Here is a 20,024-nt window from a genome sequence, read left to right as displayed (position 1 = left end):
TGACAGAGACAATTGGTCCTTCTGAGCAGGAGTAGCTTAAACCCAGACTTCAAAAGTTCGAGCTTTCCTGGGACATCTGTTGAAGTAAGGAGCTAAGATTTAGGTTCCCCAAGTCAAACAGCTTTTACTAGACTGAGTGTAACTAATCTTAAATTCTGCTGAAATCTGTGCCTCAAATTTTGTGCCATAATCATAGAATCATAGACTCATTTGGGTTGGAAAAGACCCTTAAGATCATCCAGTCTAACCATAAACCTAACACTGCCAAGGTCTACCACTAAACCATGTCCCTAAGCACCACATCTCCATGTCTTTTAAATAGCTCCAGGGATGGTGACACAACCACTTCCCTCGGCAGGCAGCCTGTTCCCATGCTTGACAACCCTTTCAGTGAAGACATTTTTCCTAAGAGCCAATCTAAACCTCCCCTGGTGCAACTTGAGGCCATTTCCTCTCGTCCTATCACATGTTCCTTGGGAGAAGAGAACACCCTGGAGGGTGTTGGCTACACTACAGCCTCCTTCCAGGCAGTTGTAGAGAGCGATGAGGTCCCCCCTCAGCCTCCTTTTCTCCACACTAAACAAGCCCAGTTCCCTCAGCCACTCCTCATAAGACTTGTGCTCTAGACTCTTCACCAGCTTCATTGCTCTGCTTGGCTCACACTCCAGCACCTCAATGTCTTTCCTGTAGTGAGGGGCCCAAAACTGAACACAGTATTCAAGGTGCGGTCTCACCGGTGCCACGTACAGGGGAACAATCACCTCCCTGCTCCTGCTGGCCACACTATTTCTGATACAAGCCAAAATGACATTGGCCTTCCTGGCCACCTGGGAACACTGCCAGCTCATAGTCGCTGGCTGTCAACCAACACCTCTCAGGTCGTTCTCTGCCAGACAGCTTTCCAGCCACTCTTCCCCAGGCCCGTAGCATTGCATGGGGCTGTCATGACCCAAGTGAAGGACCTGGCATTTAGGCTTGTTGAACCTCACCACAGCTCTTTGGGCCCAGCCATGCAGCCAGTTTTTAACCCGATGAAGAGTACACCTGTACAAGGCATGAGTAGCGAGTTTCTCCAGGAGAGTGCTGTGGAAAAGTGTCAAAGGCTTTACTAATGTCCAGGTAAACAACATCCACAGCGTTTCCCTTATCCATTGAGCAGGTCAAATGTTTAAAAAGCCATCATTTCTGCTGGTTTGTTTGATCCTATATCATTTAAGTCATTGGGAATCTTTCTGCCCATCTCTGTGGTAAAAGGTCAGCTCTGGAAGCTACAGCAAGTTTGCTAGGAAGCAAGTTTTGCTACCTTTCCACTGACAAAATTTGTACTTCGCAAACTTTCTAACTCCAAGATGCGGTGGAAACTGGGATCCTAGGTAATTAATCCACACTTCTGCTGATGTGGTGTAGGGAAGAATGTATACATGCTGGAATCTGATCACAGGTGTTTAAATGACTTGGCATAGGTCGCCTTCAGTCAATAGGATACCTCACTGGAAAAAAGCTGTAAAGCCAGTGGCGTAATAGAGACCCACCCACGTATGAGCAGAAGTGGTGTCTGAAGCTTTCTGTAGGGGGTACAGTATCAGTTGTAATACAGGGTTCCCTTGTTTGCTGGCTTTCTAGAAAGCTGTGAGGATAAATGAGTTCATAGTATTTTTAAATCTAGGTAAATGTGAGACACCATCATAAGCAGGTAACTGAAAAATCTGTGCTCCTCAGAGTCTCAATAATCTGAGGGTGGTACTGTTGACAAGTGGCAGGAGGTTGTGCATGTTACTGAATGTTTTGTGCAGGCTAGTGTAGGATCTTCCCTAGATTGGAAGGTGCATTAAGGCAGCTCAAAACTAGCAAAGCATATTTATGTATTTCAAACCAACCACCTTTGTGTATAATTTCTGCTTGTATGTTGCTTTTGAAAACTAATTCAAACACAAGATTTTAAAGCGAGAAACAACAGTGTAAAAGATGTAGGATTTCTCAAGAATTACTTTTTACCTCGGACTGAGTATACTGCTATGCAGCTTCCAAGGCAGAGTAAGGCAGTTAAGTGTTTAGTAGCATTTCTATCTCTGTGTTTCTTTTGCAACCAACTACAGGTCTGAAGTCTGTGGAAGAATACAGAGCCCAACTTAGTCTTCCCCCCAAACTCCCAAGATAAAACTGCTTGGGTATAATGAACATGTTAGTGGCGTAGCTGTCTGCAGAATGGACAGTAACTCTGAACACATGGGTAATTAGGCTCATTAACTAATTACATCAAGAGGCTACAGCTGTATTTTTGCTTGTGGTTGTGATGTTTGAATTTAGACATTTGAAAATCTCACTTTGTCTGCATTTTTTGTTATTTTTTGCTTTTGCACCACCACAGAATAACTTTGTGTAAGTTTCGTATTGAATATAAATGTTCTACTGAATTTAATTAACAGATTGACATAAAGGTTCATACATACATCATACAAAGGATCATCATATCCCATGCAGACTGCAAGACATTTACATCCTAAAATTCAAGACAAATTTTAATACTTGCCAGTATGGGAAATATGGCAAGGAGGAAGGGAAGAAAAAGTGTTATTTTCTCCTGTAGTGTAAGGTGATTGTCTTTAAAAACATTTTCTGTTAGGTTATTTCAAATGGAAGAGAAAGCCTATGCATTTAAAAGCTTTATTTTACATGTCCCTTACATCTCATTCTGTAAAGTACACAGATACCTTTTGATGAAATGTGGTACCTCTGGGATAGAACCTGGCACAAAACAAATCAGCACCTGGCAACATAATATAGACATTTTTAAGAAAAAAATGAAAGAAGAGGAGATGGGTTTTTTACTGACAGGGGCAGCATAGAGCATCTGTTGGGATTACTTGTGTTGTAAAATGGAAGCCTATTTGTGTATGTTACACCAACAGAAGATTGTATCTCCTCTGTACTTTGCTTTCCTTGCTCTTTTCACATCCCCTCTCTCCTCCTGCCAGGTAGTAACTCTCTTGCAGGTAGCACGTAGTAATCTCTGTGTGTTTTGCAGAAGCTGGAAAGTCCCTGTGCACGTGGCAAGGACTGTATAGCCTGCCTTATGTCAGCTATGTACCGCAAAATAGATGCCGTCCAGAGAAAAGAGGTGTCAGTGAGATGGCTGTGGATGTGCAGGCAAGCAGGGTCTGTGGGAGTGGGCCACAGGGGCTGCCTTTCCTAGTCTGTCAAAGGCAGATGTGGTCTTTCTAAATGGCATGAGACCGGTTTAAACTATTGCTGTGTAACTGTACTTGACATGAATATGCAGCTGTCTTTCTAAAAAGGCAGTCTTAGGATGGCCTTTCACCTGCATTAGCATGCTGAAAGAATCAGGTGGGGGTTTAGTACCAAGTAGTATATTACCATGCATACATTTCTGCACTCTGAGCTGTGAATATTAGTCCCTTTATGTAGCTATGGTTTTATTTTCTAGTGCACTGTCTAAAAGGTGATTGCCCTTCTTTCAGATGGGACATGCCTATGGTGTGATTTAGGAAGGATGAAATGTCAACGTTCATGAAGTCTTATTTTTTATGGAGGCTTCAGTATTTTTCAGATGTAGTTTATCTCTGAAAGTAGTCTACATGCATGTGCATGTGCACATTGGAATCTACCTTGCCTGTTTAGATTTCTGCATGGGCTAATGCAGTGTGAAAATACTTTCATTATGGATAGTGGACTGGCAGAGGACTTCCAGACACTAAGGTCAGAGAAGAATGTAACAATGGATTAACTCTCAGAAGGCAATTCAGAAAAGACTCTGTTGTCACTTTTCATATTTTTGTATTAAGCAGGAAATGTAAGCAGTTCCACTTTTGCATCTTGCTAATCTGTTTTTAAAATTCAAGGTCTGTAAATGAGCCTGCACAGCCAGTTCATGAAGATTTCGTAATATTTTTAGGAACAGTTAATGGAATCTAATAGCTTTATAAAACTTAACTTATTCATTGCAATAGTTTATGCTCATGTGATTTTATAATTACTGGGGATATAACCTGGAAAAAAGCAGCAACTGACTTTGCACTGTAAGAAGAACAATTCTCTTTTCTTTTCTGAGAAACTTCAGTTATGTATGTATGTAATTTCATCCACAATGGCTCAGAGCTTCAGCTGCTGTAAAAGACCAAAATATTGACTGTGAAAGACCGTAAAAGAGTAAATATCTTGAGATAGTCAAAAGTGTAAATACTTACAGTTTTTGAGCTGGCCACAGGTCCTTTTACCAGGCCCCATATTCTCTTTTATTATATTTTCATCTGGATTCCATCATTCAAACAAATTGTGAGGTAACGTTAGCAAAGAATGCCTATTTCACTGTTATCTCTCAAAAATCTCTATATCACTCCTGGTATTAAGACACTACTTTGTAAATTAGGTAAAAACCTAGCGAAAGGTTTTCATTTCCGTTTGTCCAAGGAGCCGCCTTAGAGCATCAACGTGTTGAATACCAGTTAGACCATAGACACTTATTATTACTGCATCTAAAGCAGAGTTTGTTGTGTTGATCCATGTTGTATTATGGCTAGTCCTGACAGTGGTCATAAGCCAGTTAGTGAGATCATTGCTATAGTATAATTTGTTTCCAGGGGGATTTTGTAGCCATTTTTTCTTATTTTTTCGGTACCTCTTAGAATTTCCAAGTAAATATCAGAGAGCACTGGGCATAGCTCTGCTTTTGCTTAATGCAGGTATATTTATGTAACTACTGGGACTTCAGGGGTGCTGCTGGTGAATTGCTGTTGTTTAGGTCACAGCTGAGTCTTGGGTCTCTTGTTTATGCAGGTTTTGTTTCCTTACATTTTAAAATGTCCTTTTGTCACTGGTAGCTGATACACACAGTGGTGAAAGGAGGAAAATAATCATCTTCAAATTTAAATTTAATTCCCTAGGGCTGTGGCTATGCATTCATTTTGGTAGGAAGGAGCTGCTCCTCCTCAACACTAGGGACTTTGACAGAATCCCTTTGCTGACCTTGCTACAGCTGCTGAAGCAAAGCTGCATCTGGTCCTGGCCATTGCGCTGTGCAGCATGCTCACACACATTACACAGTCAGGCTAAGTGGTGATGTCTGACATTTTTTTCTTATATCTGGATATGTTTCATCCAGTCCTAACACATGCAGTCCCCTTTCTCATCTTTTTCATTTGCGTACATCTCAGAAGTGCAAAAAGGCATACCACAATTTCAATCAATCAATCAATCAGTCAAGGGTGTCACACCAGAAATAGCCAGAGCTTGTCTGAGCATTACTGTTGTACTGTAGTGCTCTCCTGCCCCTGATTACAGGCCAGTGCTTTGGCACATATTGCTCCTACGCAGTGAGTGTGAGATACAGGACATGAATTTAAGGAAAGAGCATTCAGCTTAATATATGTAGTGCTCATGTAAAAAAGTTAAAGCTTAAAGCAGATCTCAGCAATTTCTGAATGTGCTGCTGTCAAACTGAAAGTGGTAGATGGCTTTGGGTTGCTCTGAATGTAGTTAATTATCAACACTGCCAACAGCATAAGAAGATATACAAATAGTTTGGACTGGCAATTTGTTGTGCTGTACAGACTGCAGTCTTTTAGACATTGTGGCGATAGGAACAACCAGAAATAAAATGTACATCAGTACCAGCAACAGCCTATAGACGTGCTTTTCCTCACAAACTCCCTTAAACATCATGTCTTTGGCAGATAACAGTTCACTGACAGATTCCAGCAAATGCACTTTCAAATGTAGTAGGGATGAGTTCACAATAGCACAGTTTGTACAGCTGTTAAATCGAGGAATCATATTTAAGCCATATTTTGTTCTCTTGGCCTTTAGCAGCTTCTGAATGTTGCTGGCATTCTCACATTTCCAGATGTTAAGGACTAGGCTGACTTTCACCCAGCAGAAGACATGCAGACTGGTGTACATTATGTAGAATTATAAAATATGCCTTAAATGGCACTTAATTGCTGTAAATTTCTCATGCTCTTATTTTGTCCCTTTTTTTTTTTTTTTTTGGCCTGAGTATATCATATTTATTTCTGCTAAACTTTAATTCATTCCTGTACTTAGAAATTACAACACCCCCAAAGCTTTAATACTCTGTAAAAATGAGTAGTTGATTTTGCCTAAAAAAGTCTTGTATAGTAGAGTCTGCTTTACCAATTAACTGTACATCATTGCATCACTGCTTGCATAATGCTGATCAGATATTTGGACTCCACATTTTGTGGAGATCTTAGCAAGGTATAAACTGTGCCCTAGCACTCTTCACCTGCTATGCCTGCATATGAAATACTGTAGTGTTTTTCAAAGTTGATGTTTAGTGCATGTAAGTTAGTTGGATCAGTAGCCAAGCCTAAACGTTATTCTTCATGAGGAGTGAATGTGAATTCTGCCTCCTAGCTGGCAGCTTAAACCACTGCTGCAGGAAACAGTTTTGTGCTGAAATGGAGTAGGTGACCTCAAGCTGTTGGGTAACTTGGTTTGAGAAACCATGGGACGATTTAAGCTAGCTGTCACCTGTACCCAGATTGAGTCTGCTGAGTGGTGAGGTATGCATGTGCCAAGTGAAGCAGTGGGAAGGAAGAGATCCTTGTTTCTGCTGAACTTCAAAGCTATGTGGATGGAGCAAGCATGTCTTAATGTATGTAGTTGAGATAAGATGGCTCATGATCTTTAAACTGAAAGAGGGTAGATTTAGGTTAGATGTAAGGAAGAAGTTCTTCACTGTGAGGGTGGTGAGGCACTGGAACAGGTTGCCCAGAGAGGTTGTGGATGCCCCATCCCTGGCAGTGTTCTAGGCCAGGTTGGATGGGGCTTTGAGCAACCTGGTCTGGTGGAAAGTGTCCCTGCCCATGGCAGGGGGGTTGGGACTAGATGATCTTTAAGGTCACTTCCAGCCAAGCCATTCTATGATTCTGTGATGCATAAGCATGCTGTAACTGGGCTCCAGATTAGGATGCTACCTGGATGGATACGTGCTCTGTGTTCTCTTTCCCTCTTTTTCTGCTCTGTGTACTGTCATACACCTCTGTATAAGGTTTTAAGATCCACAGCTCACCTGCCTGAAAATTTAAAGCTATCTAGCCAGAGGAAGCATCTTCCCCTTAAAGCTTCCTAAAATTCCTTCTTTGAGACATGAGAGAAGTATGAAAGTTTGAGTGAATATGTGATTTGATGGTTTACACTCTCCTAAAATACAAAAACATTATTTATTTATGGTAAAAGAGTGTGATAGGTCAGAAGCAACATATAGCGGTCCAGATGAGAAAGCTGGTGCTGTGCAAGCAGGCAAGAATTCTGAGAACACCCAAAACTCTTAGTGTTCTTGTATTAGTTTTACCCCTCTCTCAGAGTTTCTGTATCACCATGCAGCTGTGTGAGCCACTTACATTGAAGAAACACTCAGGTAGCTACCAATTTTTTTTGGCACTCTGGGAAGTAGAGCATAGATGTCCTCTTTCTCTGTGCAGTACAGCGTAGGGCAGGGCTCCCACTACTGCTTTGTGAAGAACTCATATGGATTGTGGGTCTGAATCCAGATCCCTTTGCACAGGACTAAAAAAATTTCGGGGCATTTTATTGCGCACAGGTCCACTAAAGGGACTGTTGCCAGGACTGTTGTCGTCAGAAGTAGAAATACGATGTGGGAATAGATAACATATGGGAATAGATTCTCTGCTCCTTTTCTGTACTTTAAAAAAAAAAAAAAAAAGCAGAGATTGGCACATCTTCTAGCTAATACAGCCACCTTTTTAATTCCAATGTCTTCTCTGTTTCTCATACTGTTGGCCTGCTGGGGACAGAGCGTGTTTAAAAAGCACACAGTGTTCTGACTGTCCTCAGCTCTCTGGCAGCTTTTGAACTTTTGCCAGCTTCTCTTTTGCCAGCTCCTGAGGCCACCCTAAACTGCAAAGGTGTGGGGGTTGTGACCAGATTTCTGGCTGAACTTAAAGTTTGCAGAGGACTGACCTCCTAAAGCGTGTGTTGCGTAAACAATGCAAAACAGTAATAAGTTTAAATGTACGAAATGGATTCTCTTGGTCGTTGTGGGTGCACTGTGGTGTCTCAGCTATCAGCACATTCCGTCCCTGGAATGTGTAACACTGATTTAAATTTTTGTCTGCCCTAGTGTAGTACTTACCTCATCCGTGATGGTGGGTTCCTCTGTGCAGGGACTTTCCATACAGAGATACAGCACAGGGCACTATTACGCCAGCGCTTCCTCAGCAGTTCTTCCCCTGCTGTCACCCTGCTTTATTTCACTTACCAGTGGACAGCCTCCAATGCGATGCAGTGGCATTGCAGCAGAGGCTCTGCAGTAACTCCTGTCAGTGCAGAAGCTTGCGGCATTCTTTCGTATTTATTGTGTGCTAGTGCTGAATGTGAATAACTTCCCCTGCGATGCTGGAGTTGCAGGAATTCTGCAGTGTGGTCCTTGCTAGTAGTCAGCGAGTAAAATGCTAGATCAGACAGGTTGAAGAAAGGATTGATCCAGAAACCCTCTTCCCTCCCCTTTGACAGGTTTAGCTGAATATGAAAAAAAAAAAGGCAAATTAGGGATTGATTCTAAATGAGGAGAGTAAGAATGCAGGACAGGCTCACAATGCGTATTTCTTACACTGAAACAATGCTCGAGGTTGATACCCTGATCTCTTTTTGTCCTTCTGGGGGAGAAATAGTTCCACTGCGCTGATTTGCTTTTGCTCCAGACTATCACTGGTGTTACTGGAGATCCTATCCCATGAACGATTTCCTTCATGACTTGACAAGCTTTAGCAATGGCTTTTCTTTAGCATTGCTAGTTCCTGTGTCCTATGTATGTCACATCTATAGCCGATTTCCCTGTCTTTCTGACCGCCTTCAGACTGTTAATGGGGCTCTAAACAGGGCTATGGGCGCTACTACTAGCAGCTGTGAGGACTAGCAAGGCAAAACTATTGTACATATATAAGGGATACTTAGAAAATGCTTTGTGAGAGAAGGCGGCAAGTCTTTTAGAGTCCAGTCATAGCCTTCTGTTTTCTTCTTGAGTTTCCAAAATTCAGTTCACTTACTGATCTTTGAATCGTGCACTTTATTGTTGACATTCCGCATCCAACAGGAGAGTCAAGGGAGCTTTTAAGGGAGAATAAACCTACCCAGCCTGTGGCTGGTGCAGTGTTGTGGTGGAACAGGCCAGCGAACAAAGATTTCTAGCAGGAAGAAAGTGATTTCAGTGCTATCAGGGGAGGGAGTATATTATTGTCTGATTAAATATATTTGCTGAGTGACAGAGGGAAAAGGAAAAGACAATCTCAGGCTTGCCTAGCAGATGCTTACCTTAACTACATCACAAACATTTCTGTTAGGTATGCTCCTCGTGGCAAGCAGTGGCAGGTGTGAATTATTGCTCACCATCTTCCCATGTGGTAGGCAAGTGTATTTCTTCATTTTGCCAAAGGAGAAAGCAAAGCTTCAATGGCATAATCAAAGTCTCAGTGCAAACAGGAGATAAACAGTGAAGTTCCGTGGAGATACATGGATCTCCCATTTTTTCCCTTTTGCCTTTCACCCTGTCTTCATGTCCCCTTATAGCTTCTGTGATAGCAGTGGAGTCACTGTGCTCCTCTGTTCTGCAAGGGAAAGATCTTCTGCTGATGAGCTCCAACTGGCATTGCAGACTGCCCTTTTAGCTGTCCCAGCTGAAGAAGAGAAATTTTCTAATGCAATGTAAATGGGCATAACTGTATCTCAAATGTGTGTTAAGTTGGGATCCTATTTTCATTTTACCACTGACGTGGCTTATTTTACATTCTCATGCCACGTCCTATTGACAGTCCCTATTTTGCACAAGGTGTTTACAAATTAAAGGAAAAATAGAATAAAATTCAAAGAATTTGAAATGCAGGGGAGCGGGTGATAAGCTTTCCTGTCTTGTGAAATCTTTTGTGTTTAATGAAAGTGTGAGTTTTGCTCAGTTTCTCTAATGATGAGTGCAATGTAAGTGTAATCAGACACTTCTGGCTTCTGGTGAGATTTATCACATCTGTTGCATTTCCTGAAGCTTTCCAAAACTAATGATATTGGATCATTTGACTTGTAAATCAGGACTTCCCTCATCTAGATGGCTGTTCTGGAAAAGCGTGAGCAAGATCGCTTTGCCTTGGTTGAAATCAGATTTTAATTCCTTTCCGGTACAGGATAAGGTGCAGTGAACCAACACTGGTATTTTCTGCAGCCTCTTACTGTTTCTGAAGATAAGCTATCTCCAGATTAATCTGGAAAAGGTCCTTCTTTTCTTTTATATTCTGATGTTAGTTAGAGAAGGAGGAGAAGTCTAAAATACAGCTAATTTACATATGCTTTTGAGGTGAGTTTTTCTTTTATTCCCTGTTCTAATTTATCTGAAATCAGCAGAAAATCTCTCTTGCTTACTGTTGTTGCCGAGAGTGTGATTTGCTAAGAATATTATTTGCCACAAGGAAATATGCTTCATTATCTGCAGAGAGGCAGAGCCACGACCATAAATCTGAATTGCAGATGTCACATGTTTTCTGTGGTAGCAAATTCTAATACCATAAATGCCGAACTGTGCAGGATCAAACAGACAGAAAAATTACCCTGCAAGTGGCAGTTTTGTCTTATTCTAGCATGTGAAGTGACAGAGAGAATACAAAAAATTTCTTGAATAGACACTGTGCTTTTTATAAATGTTATTTTTAAAATGTTTTCTCCTTCTGAAAAGCCTACAGTGTTGGCAAACCTTCACCATGTGTACACAGACTTCTCCTTAAAATGTGTTTCTCACTACTTTCTTTTGCAAGTCAGCTATGTCTTCCTTGTGTTTGCAAAGCTAACAAAGCATCACAGCATTTTAGAGCCTGTTTGAAAATCTTTAACAAAGCTGAAGATAATTCTGTTGCTGTGCTTCCAGAACACGAACACTTACAGTGACAAGCAAAAGTCAAAAAGGCAAAAACTGCATGGAAGACGCACGGAAGTGGAACAGATACTAAGCAATCAGGAATAAGAAATCAACAGGGTGACTTGCATTTAAAAAACATGAACTACAGAAGCATTATTTTTCTCCATCATGAATTTGTAAGGTCCATTCATTACTGTTTCCTGTAGCTTTCATATTAATAAATTTTTTTTTCCTACCACCCTGTCCACTGTGTGGCAATTTGACAGGACTTAGTGTCAACAGCCATCCTTTTAGGGATAGAAAAGTTATGCTATGGCAACTGAACTGTGTGGTAGATAAGAAACATTGTGGAAGGACAATCTCCAAAATATCTGACTGGGAAAACTAGTCTAGGATGGCTGTAATGATGAAAGGTGTAAAGAAGTACATCAGAGTTTGCTGTGTGCTTTGAGTAAAAATCTTGCTGTGCTCCATATTTGGAGCTATGAGTGCATGCCTTGAACAGACTGTTGTATTTTTCAGTCGTTTTGTGGTGTGACTGCTTTGCAAACGGCATTCAATTTGCATCACAGGCAAAGGTGGTGTATTGTGTTGGTAATCTATTCAAAGCTGTTTTTCTACTCCTGTAGAGAAACAAAGCTGCCTTCTATACATGCTGCCAAACTAGTATTTCATTAAATTAATAGAGCTGCAGACTCAGGTGACTACTACTGTAGTTTAATGCTGATCTTGCTGCATTTTCAAGTAGGTAGTGGCGTATCATACTTGTGCAAGGCTTTCTGGTAGCAGTTGGTTGAAGTGTGAGTGGTTCAGAAGGCACTCTAGTACAATGTAGTGTCATAGTACTGAAGAATGTGATTCTCATGGAATAGCTATCTAATGCACATTTGATTTACAATAATGTCTTGTGAGTAGTGAGAGATGAGAGCATCAGATTCACATCGTCATTAGAGGACTGCTGTATGGGATATTGTACAAGTGATCATCAGTGTATTCTATAAAAGGCCACTGGAATTTTCAGCCTATTCATAGTGACTGCACAAGCATTTTTTTGTCCTGCATAACATGCTGCATCATGACACAGCAATACAGAAAAAAAGGTCAGTTGAACAACTGTATGAAAAATGAAAGAAACGGCTCCATAACTAAGACCTAATAAGTTTTGTTGTTTGACATGAAAGCCATCTACCAAACCACACTCCTGCCTCTATGGTTTATATTCGAGATCCTGTCAGCATTTACCAAAAACCTGCCTTTTTAATATTATCTGCCAGGAAAAAAAGAAGTCTATTTTTTCCCCTAAGTGTAGGATTCATGCCACTTTTGTTGTCCCTACTGAAACCATTCTGACCAGCAGATGTTAATATTCTACCTGAGTGGAAGTGAGATCTTTATAAAATTGGAATTTGCTCTAAGGCACATAGCACTTGTTTTCAGTCATATTAAAATACAGAGATCCCAGCTGTAAAACATGACATTTTTAGGTGTAGAAAAGGTCTGTATGTTTTTGATGCATAAAAAAATGTTTTCATGACATTTTTTCCCCCACCCAGAAAATATTTTTATGTTAACTCTGTTATTTTTCATGAAAATATATTGCTATTTTAATGATAATTTTATTGTAAGGCTTTTGGGAAGCAAGTTGGAATAGGTAATCAACATTTGAAAGATAAGGCATGATCACAAAATAACTAAATAAAGTTGGCTGTGGTACAAGATTAGGTTTTAATTCTGGACTGGACTGGACTGGATTAGGAGGAGCCAAAGTATAACTGTTTTGAAAGACAACTTAAAGGGCCTAATTTTCATTCTGTTGTAAAGCAAGAACCGAAATGTTGAAACCTTGACTCAAATGACATGGCAAAGAAGTCTTTTGTTTTCTGGCTGGCTGTAGCTGTGAGCTGCCGATATTTCTAATTGCTTCTGAATCTTTAGCATGAAAGCAGATCCTCAGCTGTTCTAGCTGGCATAGCTTCATGACCTAGGATAATCAAATCTGGCAATTTTAGAGCACGGAGGAGCAGTAGCCTTAATGAAATGCTTTAACAGTTGATTTGGAGGATGGATATAAACGTGCTGAAGAATATCTCTAAATTTAATCAATACAGTGATGACATAGATGTGGGATCTGTTGCAAATGCTTAGGCTGCCTTTTTCAGGCCCACTGCTCCCACCTGATGACTTTAGATAACGGCCTTGTAAAGGGAGCTTAATATCCTCTTCTGAGTAGATTTCCCCCTTCTGCCCTAAGGGGAAAGAACTTTTGAGGGTTTAATTTTTAATATTTTTTTTTTCCTTATATTTGAATCCTTAATTTGAGTTCTCATCTCTGACTGCAAGTGCCTGTGGCCTTCAGGAAAAAAACCCACTATTTGAATTTTCAAGTGGGATTTTAGTTTGGCTGCTCTTTTCCTGTGATCTGTCAGTGCTTCTCCAAACCAGATTTTTGCCTGGATAATGGAGGTGAAGGTACTTCCTTGAGGGCCTATGATGTAATTACCTTGAAAGAAGAGTCACCCAGCTCCAGAAGGGCTGAAGTCTTCACAGCTCTCATTTGACTCACCTCTGTTGTCTGTAACAGTACTTGACCCAGAGCTTTACAAATGAATTTTCTGCTTGGTACATAGTTTTGTTAGGCACCTTAAATGAGTGCCTTGTGATGTGAGGCTAATACTGACAAAATGGAAATGGAAGCATGTTTAGGAGAGAGGGATGACCTGCCTTTTTGACTTAGCAGTGACCACTCCAGCAGACTACAGAGCTGCACTATTAAGAGTGTCATACATTCTTCAGCTAGAGTAATGATGAATATGGAGGAAGGAGTAATTGGTATGGTTTGTAGATGTGAGATGGGATCTTTAGGGCATCTGTGGGGATGATATGCCATGTCTTTGCAAATCCTCGTCAACTATGAAAATATCTCAAAATGATGAAAAGTGAAGCTACAGCTAAAAAGGGCTGGAACATTAATTACCTTTGGGTACTTTGTATCCTTAGAGTTGAACTTCACTTATTCAAAATCTGTTTTGAATATTTAGGTACAAGCATATTTGCATACTGTTGTTTTCAGGGACCTGAAATCTTTGTGGTAGAGAGTCCTGTGCAGATTTTGCTGTATCATTTGTAGTAGGAGGTCCATTTGCAGAAGATTCATTCATGGATTGACGAAGAAAGCTTCTGGTCTTTTATGCTTCCTTTGTTACCATTTTTCACAGAAACTGCAAATGAATAGCATCTTTTAGGACATTAAACCTATCCCTTGTACACTGCAGAATTGTCCCTAACAGCACTGAGTTTGAAATCTATGAATTTTTTGTAACACTTCACTAATCTCTGTAAGGCACAAGTTCAGTCATACAGACCACACAAACTGATCTGCGTTCAGATTAATGATAAGAGAGTGTCTGCATGGATTTTCCTTCTGTATAGGAAAGAAGGGATAAATAAAGTTTTTGGGTTTTTTTTTCCAGGATGTTTTATAGTATTGATGGCTCATCAATACACCATTTTGGGTACTAATTTGCAAGGAGCTGACAGAAAACAAACAGAACTGACAGCCATTTCTTATTGCATAGATAATTATAGCCTGTATTAGTAAGTACTTGGCCATGCTGCACTTGCAGTTTTGTTGGATTGAACTGTAGTGAATTTGAAATTAATCCAATGTCTGGATTTTATTAACAGCATGTGAGTGGTTGACTGTAGGTCTTCTCCTTTATAATAAAACAAAGAAGAGTTAACACAGTGGTTGAAACCAAGAGGAAAAAAGTGCAATTTTTCCTCTGTTACTCCTTGTTTATTGCAGGCATCACTTCACTGAAATCAATAGTTACACTTAATTAAAACAATCTAAAGATGATTCAGAGACATCTAGGAATGTTTGTAAAATTAAATGGTGTTCAGTACAAAGAGCTAAAAATGGATAGGAAACAGAAAGTCATATGTCTGATGAATTTCTTATGACAAATAACCAGCCCAGTGAAAGATTAGTACATTCACTGGATCATATGCACCTGACTTAGTTGTGGAATTACACCACTAAAAACACTTTGTGACTGACAATGCAATTGCTAACATCCATTTTGAATGGTGCTGCATAGCAGTTACCATTCAAATCTGTTGCTGTCACTTTTACTGACAGTAGAGGGAAACTCAGTTCAATGTGTTCCTCTGAATCAGGGAAATGAAACGGTAGCACAAAATCATTTTCTAATTAGTTTTCAAACTGAGTATTTTATAAAATAATGGAGTATTTGCTAAAGGTATGGCACCAAAGTTCCCTTTCATTCTTTCTAACAGATGTGTCAGCTGGGTATTTTATGTATGACTCATGTGAACCTCAAAGCTTTTGCATGGTGTGAATATAGGGGGGTTTGTATCTATCACTTTTATTTATAAACTTGATTTTTGATGGTGAAGGTCTGGTTGTGACTTGAGTCAGGATGTTTCTGAGAGTTCTCTGGCGTGGGTGCCTGTTGCCTTCTGGGTGGCTAGAGTCAGGCCTTGGGAGCTTCTTCTTGCTCTGTACTTAGGCATGATGATTACCCATGATGTTTCATTGATGCAGCCTGGACAAAGGAGCTGGGGCCATTTTTCAGCTCTGGTGAGAAATTTTTTAGTGCCTAAATTCTTTCCCCACTTCGTTCTATCAAGTCACCTCCTTTTTCGTCAGCACACACAACCATGGATATTTCTGTCTGCTGAATACAGATCTGTCATTGTTAATTATTTGCTTGATAAGGTCCAGGGTACAGATATTCATTCAACAGAGAAATAGAGGTGTGACCTTGGCAAAGACGTGATAGTATGTACTTCTGACACCAGCAGAAGATTGGGTCTCTGAGAGTTAAGCAATAATATATTATTTTCTGTTTGTTAAAGTGTGTTTGAAGTAAGTTTTTCAGAAAGAATAATATGTCTGACTGTTGTACCAACTTAGAGAAAAAAAACACTTTTCCCCAGGAAAACACAGTGCTAGATTTTTCAGTTATTGCTGAATCTGTTTATTGTTCTTTTTTTAACTGCAGAAAGTGAGTGAAAAAGTAGGAGGTGCAGAAGGAACCAAGCTAGATGATGACTTCAAAGAAATGGAAAGGGTAAGTCTAAATACAGATGTGTCTATTAATTATTACCATTCATTTTTCCTTTCTAGGACATGAATTTCAATCACTTGAATAATTTTGAAAGACTTAACTTTTATTTAGCAGGACTGAGCTTTCTGTTTCTTACCTCTTTTTGTTTTCTAACCAAGGCATATGTAATATATGGCACTCTTTATAATGCCAATATTTCATTCAGAGATTGAGGCTGTTGTCAGCTAGAAAATAGTTTCAGTTAAGCCATTGTAGAGGATCTCTGAAAACAGTCTGTCTACAAGATGGTAATTTCAATGGCAAAGGGTGCCAGTCATTCTCAGCACCTTGAGCATCAGTCAAGAGGAGCAAGAGCTGTCTGCCAAAGGGGGTTGACAGTGGCACTGCGATATTCATTCATAGGTTCAGGCATCCTGTTAGGCAGCCTCGACTGGCAAAGTGCCTTGGGTAGATGCAGCTAACCCCCCAACAGACTGCTTGGTGAGGCAGGCAGTGGTAGCACTGAGTGTTGCTATGGGGGGCGAAGCCACAGCTGTGTGTGGTGGTGTTAATATTTCAGTTGGAAGGATCGGTAGGGGCAGGTTTTTTTCTGGCTTCAACTTTGAAAGGTACTATCAAATCTTGTACCACAAGCTACTGCTAGGTGATTTTTAGGGTGTGTATCTAATACATAACTCCGATCAGGAGAAACAGAAGCTCTTTATCTAAGCTATTTATGGTGAGATGAGAAAAAAAAACCTTGGATGAAAAATAAAGGAGAGGGGCATATCCTTTGTACTTCTTACAGCAAAAGTACTGCAGAGTTGGCTTCTCCCCTTCTGTCCAGCTTCCCTTCAAATGTGCTGCAAGTATAGGCACTGCTGTCAAAACTGGAAGATGTTAACAGATTCAGAAAATTGATGCAAGGTTTAGAGTGGAAAATAGGACATTGCAACAGCCAGGGGTGAGTCCCGCGTAGTGCTCGTGGGCGGCATGGGTTGGCAGTCCAAGAGATAAGAGCACTGACAATTGAGAAGAGAATGGAGTAAACTCATCGGTTGCCTCCACACTCCCTGCCTGGCCCCGTGTTCCTTGCCAGCTTTTCTGCAGGCAGTGGACATGCTCCTTCTGCCTATCTCTGGCCTTCTGTTCCCTCACCCCCTACTCTCCTCTGCAGCCTTCAAGCCATTTCTGCGGTCCCTACCAGGCAGTTCAGCTACTTACTCACCCAGGGCTGGCAGACCTCTTCTGCTTCTTTGTGTAAAGCATAGAGCAAGACCTGGCAGATGGCAGTGGCAACAGGAAAGAATCAGTCACAGCGTGCTGCAACCAACCCATCTCAGGTGTTCTTTTTTAAAATAGGAACTTGCCATTATGGTAGAGGAGTTCACCCGGTGGGAATCAAGCTACCCTGCAGAGAAATGCAATGTGTCTTCGTAAGGGCAGAGTACAGGACAGGTTATGGAGATCCCCAAATCTGCCAAAGCAGCATTTTTTTCATTGAGGCCTGATTCTGAGAGGGAGAGTGGTTGCGTACTTGGCTATATGCAGCTTAGGAAGTTGATGCAGAGTACTTCTTAAGAAAGCAAGAATTCCTATTACAGTAGAAAAAGTAATGCTATTCAGTTCTGAGTATTTTAAATTCCTAAATATAAAGTAATTCTTCCTGGAGTCAGCCAGGAGAAATAAATGGTCAGTGCATCCATGCTGATAAGTTTCTTGAAATTGGAAACTAAGCGATACCTGGTCTTCCTTACCCCAATTTGACCAGACCTTGCTCTGAAAGAGGTAGACAGCTCATTTTATCATTGGTGGTTGGCTTTGATTGACATCTGCTTTTCCCTCATTTTGCCAGTTATTAGGCAATCAAAGATGGCTAATTCTTCAAATAGTTTTCAGTGACCATTCTGTCAAAAAGTTTTCCCTGTGGTGGATGCTTCCCAGGGTGACATAAAGTATCAGCACAGTACAATGAATCGTATCAAATTCCTGACACATCCTCAGGTATTCTGTACTAATGGCCTCACTTGAGAATGGATCTGCTATAAACTGAAACGGGGGACTCATGCTTCGGTAGTTTTCCAGGTATTATCACCATTCTGGTAGCAGGGCTGCTCTCAGGGACACAAAAATAAAATTATAAGAAGAGTTAAAGGAATTTATGAGAACAAAAAGAAGAGAGAAAAATATTTTCCTTTTGTCTAACATCTTGTTTTCATGTTTCTTTTTGTTTAACTCTCTGTCCTTTAGAAAGTGGATGTTACCAGCAGGGCAGTTGTGGAAATAATGGCAAAGACAATCGAGTATCTTCAGCCCAATCCAGGTAATGTAATTTCACAGTCTCACAGTACTTGCAGCACTTTTTGAAAATACTCTTTCCCACCAAAATAGAATATGACAGATCTCATCCTCACTGGTGCAAGTTAAGACAAAATTGGTGAAGTTATCATCAAGTAAAAGAGAGAGATGAGTACAGGCTTCTGTGTTAGTCTGTCAGGGGGAATGGAGACTGGCTTTGGGAGGCCTGTTTTCCTTTTGTGTCATCTTGCTTTAGGTGAGGGAGCAGCATATGCCTGGAAATCAGGTGTGTTTACTTGCAGGCGTCCGAAATGTCAGCACGGTGAGTGTGGAGGGGCTCCCTGGGAGCTGGAGATGTCTGTGGACTCCCCAGGGGCGGCAGGGCAGGGCAGGGCCTGAAAGTCAGGGTCCATCCCACTGCTCCAGCCAGGAGCAGAGCAGCCCGGGTGCTCTGGGGCAGCAGCAGCAACCCTGGGCATCAGGCACCTCCCTGGGTATGGGGATGGGCCGAGGCCAGGCAAACAGCCCGCAGGTGGGGATCAGGATCAAGCATGGTGAGGGTGTCTGCATGAAACATCTCTTTCTGCTGCTGTTCCAGTCATTCACCCTGTGTGAAGGAAAGGGACCGGGCAGTCCTTGCAGACTGTGGGGAGAAAGACAAAGTTCTGAAGCAGCTTCTTCCAGGGCACAGGAAAAGATGTAACAACGCTTTTCACCTGGTCCTCTAGTGATTTCCCATCCTCGTTAGCGTTACTACAAAAGGGAGGGTGGAAAAGAGGTGTTGATGTGGAACTGGAGAAAAGGGCAGATAAACGGATGTAATCAGAGATGACTAAATTGAACCCTCAAAGTAGAAAGGAATGATTGGTTTCATTGGGGAGATGAAAGAAGGATTTTGTGATTGGGCTGATGGAGAGCCGCATGCTCCTTTCTTGCCAAAGGATCCTCACAAGGAGGGGTGATGAGGAACTGTTAAGTAAACCATTAAATTCAAGAACTTGAAGATTAACATAGTGATCTAGGAACATAAGGGCTTTGATACTAGCATAAGTCAATGCCAGCTTGACTGATGGCATCAATGGAGTTATGCTTGTATAAAATTAGCATGAAGGTAAAATGAGGCCTCTATCTGCAGTAAGTATCTTAGAGTTTCATGGAAGTACAGACCAAATTCACTCATTCACTGTGAGGAATTTGTTTCCTAATAGCTGGAAACAAATTTGAACCAGTGTGAAATACTTTAACTGGTATTAAAGTTAAAGTATTTAACTTTAGGATGAAGGACTATTGCTAGTATAGCTTAACTGGTGATATTTTTATGTTAGACCACAGAGGAAAGGAGGATAATTTGATGATGCTGCCAGTGAATTGAAAAAAGGAGGAATAATATTTACGAGTTCCAAGAACTGCTAGAGAGAAAATAATGATGACTAGAACGGTTTCTATGTCAACAGATGAAATACTGTTTATGACTTGAGTCCACAGCTTCATTGCTCATCGTCAACAAGCACTCTACAGGAAAAGCAATACGATTGACAAACATTATGGGGCTAGTGATAAAATTGTTAACTGCTGTCAAACTGCTGTTGTGCAACATTATATAGACTGAGTAGTAAGCTTTGGCTGCTCAGCCCCTCTCTGGCTGCCTTCCTGACACATCTGAGTGATTATGTTTGCTGTGAATTGTGAAGGAGGCTCACAGCAATGGCAGAGAGCAAAATTTCTGGAAATAGCTAAGGATGTGATTTCAGGCACCT

At 40.9% G+C, this 20,024-nt stretch overlaps 1 protein-coding gene across 2 annotated transcripts in view; it reads left to right on the top strand.

The window, feature by feature from the left end:
* The window catches only part of SH3GL2 (SH3 domain containing GRB2 like 2, endophilin A1), a 579,749-nt gene that overhangs the window by 66,418 nt on the left and 493,307 nt on the right, over positions 1 to 20,024 (top strand). For both annotated transcript variants that reach the window (XR_007505002.1, XM_049794322.1), the window contains exons 2-3: positions 15,925 to 15,993; positions 18,220 to 18,292. Coding sequence is in view for 1 of the 2 variants with exons in the window: in XM_049794322.1 (XP_049650279.1) it covers positions 15,925 to 15,993; positions 18,220 to 18,292 (142 nt within the window). In the remaining variant the exon portion in view is untranslated. The remainder of the gene's footprint in view (positions 1 to 15,924; positions 15,994 to 18,219; positions 18,293 to 20,024) is intronic.

Source organism: Accipiter gentilis, chromosome Z (genome assembly GCF_929443795.1).
Source record: "Accipiter gentilis chromosome Z, bAccGen1.1, whole genome shotgun sequence".
Classification (NCBI taxonomy): Eukaryota; Metazoa; Chordata; class Aves; order Accipitriformes; family Accipitridae; genus Astur; species Astur gentilis.
The sequence above is the reverse complement of the archived record's forward strand: the minus strand, read 5'-3'. Positions and strand labels throughout refer to the sequence as shown.